The sequence below is a fragment of the Balaenoptera borealis genome, assembly GCF_965194805.1.
Source record: "Balaenoptera borealis genome assembly, chromosome: 12".
Lineage (NCBI taxonomy): Eukaryota > Metazoa > Chordata > Mammalia > Artiodactyla > Balaenopteridae > Balaenoptera > Balaenoptera borealis.
In genome coordinates this window covers 34252022-34270918 of record NC_138869.1, presented here as the reverse complement: position 1 = coordinate 34270918, position 18897 = coordinate 34252022, and the positions used below count along the sequence as shown (strand labels likewise).

The following is an 18897-nucleotide window of genomic DNA, read 5'->3' as shown; positions in this document are numbered from 1 at the left end:
TAAAAACTATACTAAAAAAAAAACAAAAACGGACAGACAGAACCCTAGGACAAGTGGTGAAAGCAAAGCTATACAGACAAAATCACACAAAGAAGCATACACATACACACTCACAAAAAGAGAAAAAGGAAAAAATATATATGTATCATTGCTTTCAAAGTCCAGTGCCTCAATTTGGGCATGATTCATTGTCTATTCAGGTATTCCACAGATGCAGGGTACATCAAGTTGATTGTGGAGATTTAATCCGCTGCTTCTGAGGCTGCTGGGAGAAATTTCCATTTCTGTTCTTTGTTCGCACAGCTCCTGGGCTTCAGCTTTGGGTTTGGCCCCGCCCTTGCGTGTAGGTCGCCTGAGGGCGTCTGTTCTTCGCTCAGACAGGACGGGGTTAAAGGAGCAGCTGACTAGGGGGCTCTGGCTCACTCAGGCCATGGGGAGGGAGGGGTACGGAATGCGGGGCGAGCCTGCGGCGGCAGAGGCCAGCATGACATTGCACCAGCCTGAGGTGCACTGTGTGTTCTCCCGGGGAAGTTGTCCCTAGATCACGGGACCCTGGCAGTGGCAGGCTGCACAGGCTTCCGGGAGGGGCGGTGTGGAGAGTGACCTGTGCTTGCACACAGGCTTCTTGGTGGCGGCAGCAGCAGTCTTAGCATTTCATGCCCGTCTCTGGTGTCCACGCTGATAGCAGCGGCTCACTCCCATCTCTGGAGCTCGTTTAGGTGGTGCTCTGAATCCCCTCTCCTCGTGCATCCTGAAACAATGGTCTCTTGCCTCTTCAGCAGCTCCAGACTTTTTCCCGGACTCCCTCCCGGCTACCTGTGGCGCACTAGTCCCTTCAGGCTGTGTTCACGCAGCCAACCCCAGTCCTCTCCCTGGGATCTGACCTCTGAAGTCCGAGCCTCAGCTCCCAGCCCCTGCCCGCCCCAGTGGGTGAGCAGACAAGCCTCTCGGGCTGGTGAGTGCTGGTCGACGCCGAGCCTCTGTGCGGGCATCTCTCCGCTTTGCCCTCCGCACCCCTGTTGCTGTGCTCTCCTCCGTGGCTCCGAAGCTTTCCCCCTCCGCCACCCACAGTCTCCGCCATTGCAGGGCCTTCCTAGTGTGTGGAAACCTTTCCTCCTTCACAGCTCCCTCCCACTGGTGCAGGTCCCATCCCTATTCTTTTGTCTGTGTTGTTTCTTTTTTCTTTTGCCCTACCCAGGTACGTGGGGAGTTTCTTGCCTTTTGGGAGGTCTGAGGTCTTCTGCCAGCGTTCAGTAGGTGTTCTGTAGGAGTTGTTCCACATGTAGATGTATTTCTGATGTATTTGTGAGGAGGAAGGCTATCTCCATGTCTCACTCCTCTGCCATCTTGAAGGTCTCCCCCTATTGTCTTTAATCCTAAGGATAGAGACACACACCAGAAATCATCTCCAGCTCTTTCGGTCTTTGTCATGAAGCGCACAGTTGTCCATTCCTTGTGGGGATCCTCACCTTTTCTTCTTTTCTGGGCAACAGCTGATTGTTTCCTGCAGCTTCAAACCTCAGGAAGCTCTTTTATGAGGTTGCAGAGCTGAAGTGCACTTTCTGGGATTCTGTAACACTGCAGCCTACACCAGAGGAGCTAGTCTTCCAACAGGACCTCTAAAAACATGGGTCATTAGAATCACCACAGGAAGTTAGTGTGCCTGGTATGCTGTGGCTGTGACCTTTCATGCCAGCCACTCAGCCTCTGAACCACCACTGACCAACAGGGATCTGCAGGCATTTCTCAGGGGTTCTGACAGCTGCTAGAAGTATAGAGTCTGCCTGGGAGATGATACAGACCTCATCCCAGGGAGGAGCTTTCCAACAATCTGTAGAGCTGTCTCCAGTAATTTGGGAAACAGCCCCTTCATTCTAGGATTGCCATGATCAGGAGCTTCTTAGTCTTAGAACAAATACTTGTGATATGGAACAACAAGGGACTTCTTTGCCACAAAGAACATAGGTCTTCTCAGAGCATCACTTTCAGGCCCTGGGAATCTCCCTGCCTTCCCCAACCCAATTGTTTAAAATAAACTATTATATTGGATAAACTAGAATGTTTCTGTTTGCTCCATGGAAGACTCTTCCTTATTTCTCCTTGAAGAAGCCTCATGGAAGTTCCCAAATGCCCTGGAAGAGCCCTCTTCCATTTCAGTATGGCAGAGAGGGTGCTTCTGTGAGGCCCTGATGAGGTTACAAATTTTGAAGTTAGAAACAACCTAATTAATAAACAATGAGGCAATGGTTTTATGTTGTGGATAAATTTTAAGTAGTATAATATTATATCAACAAAATAGAACAGAAAATCATAGTGCACATTCTTGAATTTCTAAGAAGCTTGGAAGAAAACAATAAAAATGTGCTCAGCACTTAACTACGTGCCAGGAATGATACTAAATCCTTTCTACACATTATCCCATTTAGTACTTGAAGCAAAGCCTATGGGAAATGTGCTATTATTATCTTTATTCTACAGATCAGGAGGAAGCTGAGGCTTAAAGAGATTAAGCAATTTGCATAGAATTATTGTATTAGTTAGCTTCTGTGAACAAAATAAAGTGTTTTAAAACAACAAACATTTACTATTTGCCATAATTCTGTGGCTTGACTACAATTCTTCTGGACTCAGTAACCTGGCCAGGGCTGAATGGTCAAGGATGGCCTCACTCCCATCTCTGGGCCTTCACTGGGCCAATGGGACAGCTGGGCCTCACTCCATGTGTCACTTATCCTCCAGGAAGCTAACACAGGCTTGTTCACATGGTGGTGGAGGAGTTCCCAGTAACGAGAGTGGCCAAAACCAAATACCCAAGCATTTTTTGAGTTTCTGCTGGTGTCATGTTTGATAACATCCCACTGGTTAAATAAAATAAGCCATGTTGGGCCAAGGGGTGGAGATATAGATTCCACCTCTTGATTGCAAGAGTGGCATAGTCACATTGCAGGGGGGCTTGCATACAGGAATGGGAAAAATTTGTGGCCGTTTGCAATCTATCCTAGTCACAAATTCAGTGAGTGGCCAAAAAGGTATTAGAATCTAGGTATTCTCATTGCAAAGTCACACTACACTACTGAAACATGTTATGATGATCTTCTTTGGATATCTTGATGCTTTGGGATTTTTTTTTTCAGTTTTATATAATGAATATGAATTACACTGAGAATTAATGTAACTTAAACAACCTATTATGAATGCATTTAGATACTCTAGGCACTTTGAATAAAAGGCTAATATCACAGGCACCTCACTTTAACATTTTGTAGCACATCTCCTGGTTTTCCAACCTCTGAGGTGTCCACAGAGTTGACTACAGACTCTTAGAAGTTACTATAAATTATGACATAGTACCTTATGTGAACTCTGTCAGAAACAGCAGAGAAGCAGCCCCTTGATTCCCACCCAAGTTTCTCATGTGAGCCAAACCCATGTCATCTGAGCTGCTCTCTACTATAACTATCCTGTCACCACAGGAATGCCAAGAAATAGCCAAAGAACCTGAAAGGTTGCGACTAATTGCCTTCTCTCTCCACTAAGCTTTGGGAGGCTGGGTTTAGAAACAGCTTTATGCTGATTCTTCAAGTTGTGTGCAGTTAAAGTGTTTTATAAACAAAAGTGGTGGATTCATACATTTATTCATTCCTTCTTCAAATTTTTATTGAGTGCCCACCATGTGCTGGCACTTGGCTGGGAGCTGGGGATGCAGTGGTGACCAAGACAGACAGAATTTCTGACCTCAGAGAGCTTCCATTCGAATGAGGGAAATAGTTAACAAGTCAACAGATAATAGACAAGACAACTGCACAGCTGAATGCAATGAGATGGAGGGCCACTAAGGCAGCCACTGTGGACTGAGTGCTCAGGGAGCGCCTCTCTGGAGAGAGCTCTAGAGCAGGAACCTGAAGGATGAGAATGAGCTGGCCCCATGAAGTACTGGGGATGGGACATTTCAGGGAGAGGGAAAAGCAAATGCAAGGGCCTGGAAGCAGGTAAGGGCTTGTTTGTGTTTTGGAGTAACAGAAAGGAGGAATCGTGCTTCCCTCTTTTCCCTTCTCCACCATGTCTCCGCCTCAGTTGGTGCAATGGCCGTGTAAGAAAACGTAAGACCAAATCAAGCAAAGTTCATCAAAATGTGGCAGACAAAACTATCACTTTTTTGTAGTGAGAAATGCAACTTACTATTCAAAATAGTATTTCTTCACATCTTTGACCACTTGTGCCATCAACATCAATATTCATGAGAAGGGTGATCATTTCTTGATTAAAAGTCTAATACCTTAATGTGGTTCTAATATATTAGTGAATGTCTATGGGAGCCATTTTCCATTAAATGGTACTGAATAAATCTGTATATGATTGTCACTCAGTAATTATCTACAATAAAATCATGTGCTATGAATGCTTAAATTTGAAGCTGGGTAAAAAGCATAAAAATTATAGGTTTTTTTTTTTGGTCTTACAAAGCATTAGGATCACTTTACGGAAATTTTCTTGATATAAACATTTTTTTCCAAAGTATATTTTTGTTGTCTTCCTGCTTCTTCCATAATTATTCTGTACTTTGTCAGTGAAAGGAATGTCTGCCTTATCACTTCTTTTAAACATCTATGTTATTTTACTTTATTTTTGGCATACAAAATGCCCTTGATGCCACAGATATTTATTGAGCATCAGTCTCTGCCCAGCGCTGGGCTAGGTGTTGGGAATACAGAGACAAACAGGACAAAATGTTTATCCTCTTGGACATATCATTTTGTGCCTCTCAGGGCAAGCCTTCTAATTACAAAGAGACAGTTTAACATTTGCTACTCCCTAAAACCCTTCAGTATTACAGAACTAGCTCCTACAGCAGTTTATCCCCAACCTTACATGATAGACAGAGAAATATGATTTTATCACCTAGTCTCAGAGACAAAAAATAAAAAATAAAATGCAAACAAACTCCTGCCGAAACAAAAATTTCTCTCAAACCCAGTCTGCAAAGTGATAGGCCCTGACATGGATGCTGGCGGCCAGCACAACAGAAGTCAAGGGTTATTTCAGATGCATGGGAGGCACCAAATGCAGATGGCTCTGCCCACTCTGTACATATACTAAGCACTCATATTGTGAGTGCGTGTGTGTGTGTGTGTGTAATGGAATACACAGCTCTACTGAAAAGAAGTTGCAGATGTTGACTAGAGCATTAGAGTTTAACGCTCTCAGCCTTAAAGGCATGGTCTGCAATCTAATTTCTGGAACTCTCACATCTCAGAGATGCAAAAACTAGGCTGCTGAGAGGACTGAACTGCATGACCCATCCCACTTGGGCCGCTGTGGTCACAAGCTGATCAAGAGCTTCATTATCTATTGGCAGGTATGGCTGACAGAGGAGCACCCGTTAGCTAGGTTAGCTGGCAGAAGGCTGGGATCTTTGACTCTGGCTTTGTGTGTGTGTGTGTGTGTTTGTTTCTCAATAAAATTTCTACCTTTGCTAGGGCTGCTGCCAAGAATAAAAAAAAAAAAAAAAGCAGGCTGAGGAAAATTGCATGTTTGAATGTATACTGAATAATACTTCTTTGTCTTAAAGATGTTGGGCTATTGCTGTTCATTTTTGCTTGAGGAAATTTCTTGTTTTAGAGGGTTCAATGTTAAGAGGCAATATGAGAAAATCCAGAATGTGCAATTAAGTAACTCACAAAGCCAGTCAGCAAGAGACAAAATAAACTAGCTTCAAAAGTGTTTTTTACTCAACAGTAAAGTTTGGTCAAACTTTATTATTACAATCAAATGCTCAGTGGTTGCTAGATGGGTAATTTCTATAATTTTAGTCCCAAATGGGAAACCTCTCATTGTGGGAGAATCATGAAATCATGGTGAAAGAAAACTGTAGATATTGTATAGTGAGAGGTGGGATAGTTCTTGATAAAACCTAAAAAAACCTTTAAGGTTATGAATCTTAAAATGTTACATTGAGTGAAAGAAGCCGGCACAAAGAAGTACAGTCATTCCTTGATATCTGAGGGGGGATCGGGTCCAAGACCAGCTCTGGGTACCAAAATCTGTGGAGTTTCAAAGTCTCATAGTTGGTCCTCCATCCACAGATTCCACATCTGCAGATTCAGTCAACCACAGATCATAAAAATAGTACTGTACATAATCTGTGGTTCGTTGAATCTGACAATGTACAACCTGTGGATATCAGGTGACTGTACATACTATACGATTTCAACTGTATGAAGTTCAAGAGCGGACAAAATTGATCACTGTTGATAGAAATCAAAGAACTGACTAGAAATGGACATGATAGAACTTTCTGGGATGATGGAAATGCTCTATATCTTGTTCTGGGTGGTGGTTACACATTAGATCCATGCATTTTAATGTCTGTAAATTATGCCTCAGTTCAAAATGAATAAAACTGAACACTTCAGATTTATGCACTTTAATGTATGTCAGTTATACCTCAATTAAAAAATGAATAAAATTATACACACACAAAGATATCTGTTAAATATAGTCTCAAACGTTTTTTTTTTCTGAATTGATCCTCATGCAAATATATTGATCACTTCTGTTTTAAATAGTTCTTTCTTTTACCTGTTTGCCAAATTACAATTTTATTAAATAAGGATTAAAACCTGCATAGCCTCACAGATTTTTCTAATTGTAACTAGTATTGGTGAACTGTGGTTTACATTCTAGGTCCTATTGACTGTTCCTTGTTTAGACAAGATATATTTTAAAACTCTCTAAGGCTTAGTTTTTTCTTCTGTACAATAAAGATGATTAAACTTTCCTGAAGACTGTGTAGAAGCAAAAAGATAAGGTACATTATAGTCCTGATGGTTCAAGTGTCATTTCAGATTGTTGGCCTCAGCATCTCTCAAAATTTCAGGCCCCACCCTGGACCTACTAAATCAGAATCTTTGTTTTAACAAAATGCCAAGGTAATTTGTATGCATACGAAAGTTTTAGAGGCACTGTCTTAAAATACATCGTAAATTATAACATGAGATACAGTATTAGAAATTGTCATTAATACAGTTTCTACGGTGGAAACAGCTCAGTGTTTAGCATGTACGTTTCTGCTGTTTTTGCCAGTCTGTTGGGCTGAAACCACTCTGCCGCCATTGTGGGTAACATCTTTGTGAACCGCGGCCGCCACGAGTTGCTAGTGGAGGCACCTCATAAGTCAGTGTAGGATGCTCTCCTAGGACCGGCCAACGAATTACCTTTCCAGCCATTTCCATCTTCCCAGGATACGATTTTGTGTGGAATCAGTGTGGCCTAAGAGCTATGGGAACGTATACATGGTGTCAGAACACTGACAATTCCTTCAAACTCCAAAAGCAATGAGAGATTTCCACCCTGGAACTTGATTTTCTTCCCCACAAATCCGTTTCTAGCCAAGCTCAGTAAAAGGTGCTGCCCCCCACGCCGTCACTGAAGCCGGCGAGCTTCAGGTCCTCTGACGCCCACCTCTACCCAGTCCATCAGCACGTCCCATCAAGCCCATCTCCAAATTTCCCTTCAGTCTTCCTGGCTCCCTCCATTTTCACCACCGCCACCACCACCACCGTCTCTTACTTGAACTACTGCCTCCTAGTGGCTGTCCGCTTCCACTGCATACCCTTTCGCCATTCAGCACAGCTCAGAGAAAACGTCACATCACTCCCCAGGCGAAAGCCTCCCACGTGGTGTTCCTGTTATATGTAGACTAAGTGTCATACCTCACACCTGCTCCTGGAAGGACCCACAAGGTCTTGCCGGAATTGGTTCCCGTGTGTCTCCGCGGCTGCCGCTGCTCCTCTTTCCTGTTGCTCACTCACCGTCAGCTTCTTCTACCCCAGGTCCTCAAGTTAGCTTGCCCCATGCCTGTGTACCTTGCACATGCTTCTCCCTTGCTGAGATCGGTCTCCTTTGAATTCATAGCTCATTTTAGTCCTTCTCATGTCGGTTAATCCCCCACTTCTGTGAGTGCTCTACCTAAAGTAGCCCCTTCTGTCAGTCTCTGTCTCAGCCCTTTGTTTCTTTCCTGCATGGCGCTTTATACAAGTCGCAGCCATTCTGCATATTTGTCTATTTTTGTTTAATCTCCCCCTTGGGAATAGTAGGGCTCATGTCTGTATCGTCCCCTACACTATTGTGTCCCCTGGTGTCCCTCAGTGCCAGGCACATGGCAGGTGCTTAATAGATACTGGTTATGACTAACTGACTGACTACCTGAATGAATAAATGAATGAATGAATGAGTGAATGGATTTATGACCTTACATCGCTAAATGGCTGCTTAAGTATGTGATGTTGTCTGGAATTTATCTCCAACCAAAGTAAAAAAAATGCCCACCTCTTAACTCTAAGCTCATCCACACCAGCTTGCTGAATGCGTTGTTAAAATTCTCAAAAAGCACTTTAAAAAAAAAGAAAGAAAAGCAGAATTCATTTTTGCAGAGCTTTTTTGCTTTGTATCCCTGATCCTCCCGTGACCTCATCTTGCTTTCGGAAGGGGCGGTTCCCTTGCAGTAGTTTCATCAATCTTTGGTCCCTGGACCCCTGCTGTTGGTGACCTCAGGAAAAGCAAGCACAACATCACCTTTAATTAGCAGGAGAGGAGCCTGCCTGATATACACAGCACCTTAGAAACGAGAAACAGAAAAATGTAAGGCAGGACCAGGTTCATGGGAAGGAACTAGGAAATGAAAAAGAATGATTATCCTGTTTTAACATAATGTTGTTAATCTGTATTGCCCATTATCGTCTAGAGTGTCTTGTCTATTGAAGTATGTGAGCTGTGGAGCTGCTCTTTGCTTCAGCAGTGTAGCTAACGTTAGGGACTGGCTCCCCATCCATCATAATAATTAGTATGTCATAATTTTCTGCCCTTCTTGACTCTGCAGTAAAGAGATAGAAGAGGCATTTAAAGTTACTCAGGAATTGTTCACTAAATCTCCTCCCTGTTCTTTATGGGGACGGATAGCTGTATTTCTGCCCTATTTATTTTATGTTTGGCCTGTGATAATGAAGTGTACTTCATCTGGAAGTATATAGCTTTAATTTTCATGTTTTACTTGGAAACATCTCACGGTTTCATTTTGTTTTAGCTGTACAGTATATAAAGAGAGCCCACGCTTCTTTCTGAACTCACCCATCACCCACCAGAGTTAATTCTTGTTTCAAAACCAACATTATGATTTTATGAGCTGACTACATTATAACACGTACTGGTTCTACAGTCCTTTCGAGTCTACAAAATGCTATCCTTGTTTTATCCCTTAATTCTCACAACTGCCCAGGGATGTAGAAAAGGCAGGGATTATCCACATGCTCCTGTTTACAGAATGAGGAGCAGAAAGGTCAACTGACTTGACTAGGAGCCAGGACTTGAATCCAGGTTCTCTAATTATAAATTATGGGTCTCCTCTATTACTCTGGCAATATCTCCTTCTGCTCTGGAGTATGCTTCTGCTGAAATGGAGAAGGAAATTTTCATTTATTCTTTCTTTCCCTCAGCATTGTGAACAGGATAAGCTTTCCCTCTTCTGGTAGATAAAGGGAAAGAATGTTTGTATAAAAATGTAGAGCTTAAAAGGGATTTTTGGCCTAGGGCAGGGGTTCTCAAAGTGTGGTCTCCAGACCAGCAGCCTCAGCAGCTCCAGGAATCTTGTTAAAAGTGTATATTTTCAATCCCCATCCTAGACCTACTGGTCAGAAACTCTGGGGTGGGGCTCAGCAGTCTGCTGAAAGAAGCCCTCCAGGTGATGCTGATACAGGCTAAAGTTTGAGAACTGCAGTCTAGGGAAAAGATGGGGAAACTCAGGAAGGATAGAGAAGAGAGAAATGACATCGTGTGCTATGGGGAGGAAAACCCTCTTAGGTTCAATATCAGGGCCATGTAAATTCAACTGACAAAAGTAGATTAACAGGATAAAGTTTATATAATTTGTATTTGATGTTAACATTTTGTGTGTATATGTAAGGGTCTCATAGAAAAGGACATGAAAACCCAAAGAAACAGTTGGGCCTGAGAGCTTATATACTATTTTAACAAAGAGCCATAAATTTGTGGAGAGGTGACAAGACGAAGGAAAAGAGTTTGGGCTTCTAGGGACAGTAAGTTGTGGGAAAGTAAATATATGGGAGAAACTAATGGAAGGTAAGAGTTCAGTAATATTTGTTTATGCAGATTCAAGTAAATGCTGCCTCCAGTAATAAAAGTTGTCTCCTCTTCCTGGTGTGAGAGAGGGGAGTGGACTCACCTTCACAAAAGGACATTTATACCCTGCTTTTAGACAGAAAGGAGGAGGGCAGAGAGCTTTTCTTGCATCTGCTGTTTCTCAATCACTTTCAGTTCAAAATAACTCTTATGCCAAAGTGGCATATTTGGGGATGGCATATTCTGATCCCCTTCCATACCAAGGGCACAGAGTCTAGAGCCAGACTGCTGGGTTTATATTGCAGTCTTGCTTTATTCATTCATAAAGTATTTAGTGAACATTTACTATGTGCCAGGCACTGTGCAGAAACTTGGGATATAGCAGGGGAAGAAACCCAAAGATCTCCATCCTCATGGACCTGACGTTCTGCCTTACACTGGTTGACTGAGTGCTCTAAGGCACAAAGTACTTCCCCTCTCTGTCCCCTGATTCCTGGCCTGTAAAGGGAGAATACCAATTGCACCTAACTCACAGGGACTTTGTAAGGATGACACATGAAGCGCCCAGTGCCCAGCACATACTTAGAACACTGTATGTGCTCTCCTCCTCCTTGATGAGCACAATCTCAGTTGCTCAGTGCTACCAACAAGCTGGCAGTGACACTTCTTGCCAGCTGTCCCAAACTATGATCCTAAATCCTAAAGAAATATATCATTTCCTAGACCAGACTGACACAGATATCCCAAAGATGCTTAAAGTGGATGCTCAAAATATTCAACTTAGAAATTTCCCGAGAATAGATTTCACAAAGAGGTGATAGGTGCCTCTTTGTGAGACAGTCAGATTTTGTCGTAATTTCTAGTATCACTATGGCAATATTAGCCCAAATCCTCTGGGAATAAATGTGTTCCTGACACTGCTTCTGAGTCCTCTAACCTGACATTAGTACAGGGCTCAAAGATGAGGAACTTATAGGATGATTTCAAACAGCACAGGGATTAATTCAAGATGCCCTAGATTTAAAGGTCTGGCTGCTCCAGGAGGGCAGAGATGGAGTGAAGAGATGAGCCTTCCTTGGGTTAACTTCAGGTCTGCTCTTCCCCAAATAGAAAATTGTTTGTGCTGTATCCAAAGCCTGGCTCAAATCTCAACTCCTCTAAGACATGCTCGCATGTCGTATCAGCCTGTGTGAAATTCTCCAGACAGGGGCTTGGTGCCCCTCCCCACCTCCTTTAGCCTTCCCCCCGCAAAGGAGCGGACAAACACAGCTAGCTAGCCATGGGGGAAACAAAGTACTGCATCGCTGTATTTAATGCAGTTCCTTGAAAATCCCTCCCACCTCAGGGCAAGACTGCAGTGAAAGCTGTATTGAAAAGACAGTATAGGCAGAAATCTAATTAGACCACCTATGCCCACTTCCCCAGATAGAAGTATTGAGAATGGTGTTTATTGTGCGGTATGTTTGTTGGATATGTTGAAGAGAGAGCCAGACAGACACAGAGAGTGAGTGGGTATTTGGGCCTCAGAGCAAGAGAGAACAAGAAGCGAGGAAGAAAGGCAGAGAGGGATGAGGAAGGAAAGAAGGTAGAAAGGGAAGGAGGAAGGGAAGGCTCAGGGGAAGGAAGGGGAATAGGAAAGGAGGGATGGAAGGAGGGAAAAAGGAAGGAAAAGAGCAAGAAAGAGAAGGAGGAAGGGAAATATAAAGGAGAGGAAGGAGGCAGGAAGGAAGGGAGGCAGGGGAGATGACCTGGACCTGCAGAGCCAACTCCAAGTTCACATACCCAACCTGCTGCCTGAAGGAGAAGGGAAGACAGACCTCCCCAACCTGCTGTCTGTCAGTGGGCATGGCTGGCCCCACCTGCTTCTGTGTGGAGCAGGAGGTGGCAGAAGGGTGCATCTTGTCTGAGGACCCCTTTGATTCAGTGTTCCTACCACCTCTGTAATGTGGTCCAATGATTGAAGATCCTCTCCTCATCCTCTGTCCTCTCCTCCTCATGGGACCTTTGCCTCTACCATGGGGACTCAGCCATGTGGACCTTGTGATCCACATACACCTGCACACCTGTATCTTCCCCTAGACTTTGGGATCTTGGACGGTAGGGGCCACCTCTTAGGCACCATTTTACTTCCTACAATGCCTAGTGCTTTACACTTAGTAGGGATCATGATGTTTATTTAATGTAGTGAAATTGTTTACTGGGCCCTGTCCTATTTCTCGGAGAAATATAGACCAACTGGGGTACAGTTTTTCTAGTGTACTCTACTGATTATAAGGGACAAAACAATTCTTCCTTTTAATCCTTTCTTAATGATGAAACATTACTGAGCTAAAATTTAGTGGAACATTTTAAGTTGTTTTGTTTTTTCTCCTCCTGCCAGCACTGCCCCATTCCAACAAGAATAAAGCTCTGAAGGAACCCCTCGTATTTCAGATCTAAATTTAAAGAAGTCTGACTCAATTGCTCAGTTAATTAAATTTGCAGTAGTCTCTTAAAAGATACTTATGGACTTATCTCACACTTTTGCATTTTCCTTTTCTTCCAGTTGAGAAGTAGCAGATATGAAGTGACAACCACATTACTGTACATGGAGTTATTTACAGGCCAAGATGATTGGTTTCCTGATAATCATTTCATAAGGTAATTTTCTTGGGATGCAGACTCTGACCCCCTTGGTTTATCCTGTCCACGTGTTGCATTATGTGTTGCCTCAGTCTCACAAGACACCCCAGGTAGAACCACGGCCCATTTGAGTTTGGCAGATACACTTATTGAAATTTGGAGTTTCCTTTGTGGCTTGTGGCTAAAAGCCAAAGATTTGGATATGTGGCTTACCACTCAAACATCTTAAAAGTAGAAGCCACAGAATAAGATGAGGCCATCAAAATTTCCATTGCCTGAAAACCAAAGGATATATAGACTCCCAGTTCCAGGACAAGCTTTTATTCAGCTGTGAAATATTCAAGCCAATTTCTCCAATAATGATACTGAGCACTATGTAGCATTTAAAAAAATCACAGCCTATTTTTCATATCCATAGCTTCTAGTATCTCTATGAGTGTGGCACAGGAGCTTTGATAAAATCTTTATTGCTTTCTCTTATAGAATCCTCACAATACCTTATGAGACCGGTTGTTCTTATCTCCGTGTTATAAATGTAGAAACTGAGGTTTAGGAAGAGTAAATGCTGTCCCCCAGGTCATACAGCTGGCAAATGACAGGGCCTAGTTTCAAATCTAGATCCTGCAGTTACTCAAGCCATAGTATTTCTACTACCCTGTTTTTATTATATAAACAAAGGGAATCTGAGATGACATGATAGTGTTGGACATAATAGATAATGAAAAGCAGTGCATAAGCCACAAATTAGAGTTTGACATTGAGATATGTAAACCAATAGATTTTCAGACTAGCTTCTTTGTAAAGACATTTAATATGGATTTCAAACATCCAAGAAAAATTTAGAGAACAAAGAGAGGCCTTGCCCTACTATGTATCAAAACATATTATAGAACTATAGCAATTGAAGAGTGTGGCATTGACAAATGGATCAAGACAGAGAGCCTGGAAATATACTCATAAATAAATGGAAACTTTGTATATGAGAAAGTTGGCATTTGAAACGAATGGGCAAGAGATGAGCTGATCATTCAGCAAGTGGTATGGGGATACTGACTGACAAAAAAATGTTTCTCTCTCATGTTATTTGTAGAAATGCTGGCTTAAAAGTCTAAAAATTAAAAAAAATGATGTACTAGAAATCACACTGTCACCCAGGGCATTCCCATGAGCACTTGAGTTTGAGTTGTAAAATCGAGAATGTATTTGCCCATAGATCGACTTTTCGTTCACAACCATATTAAGACCCTGTGATTTGTATCTGAGTGGGTGCTGCCAACTACATATGTAATACCCTGATACTGGCATATCATCCATTTTCTACCTGGCCCCTTTGGTAACCAGAGACTTGTACTTTGGTGATAGCTGGCTGGATTCGGGGTACAAGAATTTGCTGTGGAAGAAAGCAAAGCTAAGTTCCCCTGACTCCCCACCCATACCACCCAAGATGAGGATAGATGGCCCTACTATGTGTTCCCATGGCAAGTGGTATTTCTTGTGTCAATTGTTATTGCTGTTGACTGTTCTGTGTCTCCTGGTGGACGGTAACTTTCAAAGATTAAGGGTCCTGTCTGCTTTGCTCGCCTCTGGTTTATCCCAATGTTTGGCCCATCCAGATGCTCAACGATGCTGGTGAAATGTATAAATAAGCACACTGTTGGCCCCATGAATAGGGATAACAGAGGTTGGTAGGGAAAAACGTAAAGGTGTGTAATAACAAGATCGGCAGGCTTTTATGAGCATTCTGGGCCAAATGGGAGATGTGTGTGTCTGTGGTTTCTGAGAGGGTCCAGACAAATTAGGAGAAAGCATGGGAATGTACCATCCCAGGTCAGGATGGTGGCCTGTGCATATGTGGAAAACAACATAACGCAATAGCTACCCCATTCAGAATCCTTACATCATACCAGGCACTGTGTTAAGCCCTTTATGTGCATTATTCCATTTACTTTCCATAGCAGCTTTAAGGGATGGTTGATATCATTATCATAATTTTCCACATGAGCAAATTGAGGTTCAGAAAGGGTAAATAACTTTTACAAGTTCACTCAGCTAGTAAGTGGCAGACTCAAAATCAAGTTTGACTCCTAACTGCATCCCAGCAGAGTGAACTGAGTTTAATGAAAGGGATGCTATTTAGGAATAATAATAATATTTTGCATCCCCAGCTCAACATCCTGGCTTTTCAGTCTTCTCCTACCCACTTCATTAAGACAGCCAACAAGAACAACTCAAAGAAAAACAACCCTAACAAAGCAAACCCAGCCCTTGGAGACCTTAGACCTCCCAGTGAGTGAGAAGTGATTTCTGCTGCTCTTGTCCCAGAGCCCTACCTGGTGGTCAGTACTTCAGGCTGCAAAGGGATACCCCTAAGACAGATGATGTTCTCTCCAGCTCCCCAGTAGCTGCACTGCATCTCACACCGGCATGCACTTTACATGAGAGCTCAAAAGTTGCACGCTCTGGACACCTACAAAAAGCTTACCTGGTTCAGATGAAATGCTTCAGCAGCCTGCAGCTACCTGCTCAGTCTTTTGCACTGGACCACACTTTAGTTTATCAAATGAAAATTAGTAGTGGCTGTTAACCAACTGGATCATTGCAATTGATGGTCTACAATTTTAATTCACTGTGACTGATTGCCTTATTCTACAGGAAGTTAGTAGTATTAACCTGAGCAATAATTACTTGGCTTCAGCTAAATGTATATATGTTTCGTAAATGAATTATAGGGACCGGTCTTAATATTCTTTAGTTTCTTTTCCATGTGAGGATATAGTTGAAAGTTTGCAAAAAATACCAAAACTGAAAAAAGGGGAACAATTTCTTTAGTTAAATTGTCCATTTCCACCATTACTTATGATGAATAAACAAAAGACAGAAGGCAAAAATTTCCCAACCCTTTTAATAAATGTTACGATTTCAATAATGATTCTAAGATAAAAGGTTCAAGTTCCTAATTGGAGAAAGTGATAGAAAATCAATCAGCTGCATAAGAGAATGAAAATATACTACTTAAATTAGCTTTGTGTGGCCTATGGGTATATTAATCCTGGAAAACCAAAACTAATGAGACTAATTTTAAGAGAGAATACTACTTATGCAGGTGTTTCTTACTCACACAAATGGTTTTATGTAGAAATAAGATGTACACGTGTTCACTAAATCCCAAAAAACGACCACTCTGGAAGGAAAATAAAATTGGTGTAATAGATGCATTTGTTTATGTGACCTACACTCAAATAAGATAGCATTGACCTACTAAATACAAAAATAGTGATGTTAATTCCATTGTATGGTATTTTGGCACAGTCCATCTCTTATAGAAACACGTAGTTCAGTTCCCTCAAGATAAAGCTGGTTGCCACTCCATGACCCCTCTTCAGAGGCCAGGTTCTTCATCAAGGAATTTTGGGGGCAGAAGGGCCAGGGCCTCTCTCTTGTTCAAGAGCCAGTCTTGGGACTTCCCTGGTGGTCCAGTGGTTAAGAATCCACCGTGCAATTCAGGGGACACCAGTTCAATCCCTGGTCGGGGAACTAAGCTCCCACATGCCGCGGGGCAACTGAGCTCCCACATGCCACAGGGCAACTGAGCCCACACACCACAACTAGAGAGCCCGCGAGCCGCAACTTCAGAGCCCACACGTCCTGGAACCCGCACACTGCAACTAGAGAGAGAAGCCTGTGCACTGCAACGAAAGATCCTGCGTGCTGCAACTAAGACCCAAAGCAGCCAAAAATATAAATAAATAAATAAATATTAAAAAAAAAAAGAACCAGTCTCGCTTGGGTAAAAAGCAAATTTTCTTTGAAAAGGAAACCCTGTCTAGATTGTAAAGGGAAGGATTGGGAAAAGGGAACATTTTTATTATGATAGTTACAATTGATATTTCAATAGGTATGTGTGTATTTATTATAATGTGCAATAGAAAAAATATAATTAGCGTACCCGTGATATTATATAATAGGTATTATTGTGAAGGATAAGGCTAAGTAAAATAAATTAGTTGATTTAGTTGAAGTATAGAAAAAGTAATAGTATGGAGATACATGGACATGATAAGAATTATGAAGATGGGAAATAAATTACTGAGATTTGGAAAATATTGAGGTCCAGAGGAAAGGATCTGTTCGTCTTGCTCTAGGGCAAACAGCAAGTGACAAGCAGTGCTAGGATTGTTTATTCATGTCTTCGAACCCCCAGGATCTTCCTGGTCTTTCGACTGTTGTGGGGACTTCTTCCTTCTTTGACTGGTCATATCCCCACTTCAGGTTTTTCTTCACCATGAAGAAAGTGTGAAGCTTTCTTATGTATGTCAATTGAAGAGTTTAACCTAGACAGTGAAGTGTTAAAATCTTCAACAGTGCATTTCAAACGTAGGTCTTGAACATGTTACTATGGATAGCTCCTGGAACAGCTGCTTTGAGCAATGAGCTCAAGCCGAGAGTGGGGACATTTCCCTGGCCCTCTGCGAAACCTCAGAAGTTAGACACAGCTAGAGAGAGGAAGCAGCATCTAAGCCACCTCAGCACGTGGCCTGCCTCCCAGTCTGTAGCCTCCTTCCCTCTCACGCCAGACCAGAATCACCACCCTTCCCAATTCCCATCCACTTAAAAAGCGATGAGGAAGACTAAAAATAGGAAAATTTGGATAAAAGAAGTCCCTGTCTGCAGGACTGTAGTCTAATCCCTATCTACCATTCACTTGGCACTGTGTCTACATAATTTCTGAACCTCAGACTACTGTTAAATAAGTATCCTGGGCTTCCCTGGTGGCGCAGTGGTTGAGAATCTGCCTGCCAATGCAGGGGACACGGGTTCGAGCCCTGGTCTGGGAAGATCCCACATGCCGCGGAGCAACTAGGCCCGTGAGCCACAACTACTGAGCCTGCGCGTCTGGAGTCTGTGCTCCGCAGCAAGAGAGGCCGTGATAATGAAAGGCCCGCGCACTGCGATGAAGAGTGGCCCCCGCTCGCCACAACTAGAGAAAGCCCTCGCACAGAAACGAAGACCCAACACAGCCAAAAATGAATAATAAATAAATAATAAATAAAATTAAAAAAAAAAAAAAAAAAAAAATAAGTATCCTTATCCCCATTTTGCAAATGAGGTAACAGAAGTTCAAGGTAAATTAACTTGCCCAAATGGAAAAGTTAGGTCTTAATTCCAGGCCTATCTGACTGGAAAGTAACAAGATGCATATTCAATATTATTTTATACATGGAAAGAGAAGAGACATATGAAATTACATTGAATAATACAAGTACATGAAATTTACTATTAGATTAGATAATAGAACCTTGTAGGGCTAAAAGAATTCAAAGTAGGACAAATCATTGTTTTATTCATTTATCTTTCTAGACTCATTTTGGATCCCTCACTATGTACCAAGCACTTGGTATTGATTTGAAGTAGAGGTCAGCCATCTATAGCCCTTGGGTGAAATCTGGCCCACTGCTTGTTTTTGTAAATAAAGTTTTATTGGAACACAGCCACAGCAATTTGTCCATGTACTTCCTGTGGCTGCTTTTGTGCTACAATAGCAGAGGTGAATATTTATGACAGAGTCCTCTGGGCTCGCAATACCTGAAATATTTATTATGTGACCCTTAACAGAAAAAGCTTGCTGACCTTTGATCTAAGAGTTCTAGAAAGTTATATATAAGAGGTGCAACTTGATTAAGAAAGGAAGATTAAAACTCTGAGTACAGGAGAAGAGGTAACAAACTCTGAACCCTAATTTGTCCCCACTGCTTAGTTTTCATTTGACCTACAGAAAATAGCAGTGCCTTTGAGCCTCATGTTTCTAATTTGTAAAATGGAGAATACCACCTGGTCAAACTGCCTCACACATTTCAGTGGTTAGATGACACAATGAGTGACAAATAACAATTAATAACTACATTTTATTGCATATCCATTGACTAAGTATTTTTTCTAAGCAATTTACATGCAATATCTTATTTAAACCTCAGTGTAACTCAGTGAAAGGGTTGCTTGATATAAAGGAGTTACTTATTAGAAACTGTTGATGTGCTTTTTTCTTCTGTCTTTCTGGGAATCTGATCTTTGCTCTCATTGGCCCCAGGCTGGCATCTTCTTGGGGTGGAGTGTGGGAATGGAGAGGAAGATTAGGATTCGTCA

At 42.2% G+C, this 18897-nt stretch overlaps 1 protein-coding gene across 6 annotated transcripts in view; it reads left to right on the top strand.

The window, feature by feature from the left end:
- LOC309606950 (uncharacterized protein) overlaps positions 1 to 18897 on the top strand; it is a 757417-nt gene that overhangs the window by 263033 nt on the left and 475487 nt on the right. For all 6 annotated transcript variants that reach the window (XR_014232126.1, XR_014232127.1, XR_014232128.1 and 3 more), the window contains exon 4: positions 12680 to 12774. Coding sequence is in view for 3 of the 6 variants with exons in the window: in XM_082344853.1 (XP_082200979.1) it covers positions 12680 to 12774 (95 nt within the window). In the remaining 3 variants the exon portion in view is untranslated. The remainder of the gene's footprint in view (positions 1 to 12679; positions 12775 to 18897) is intronic.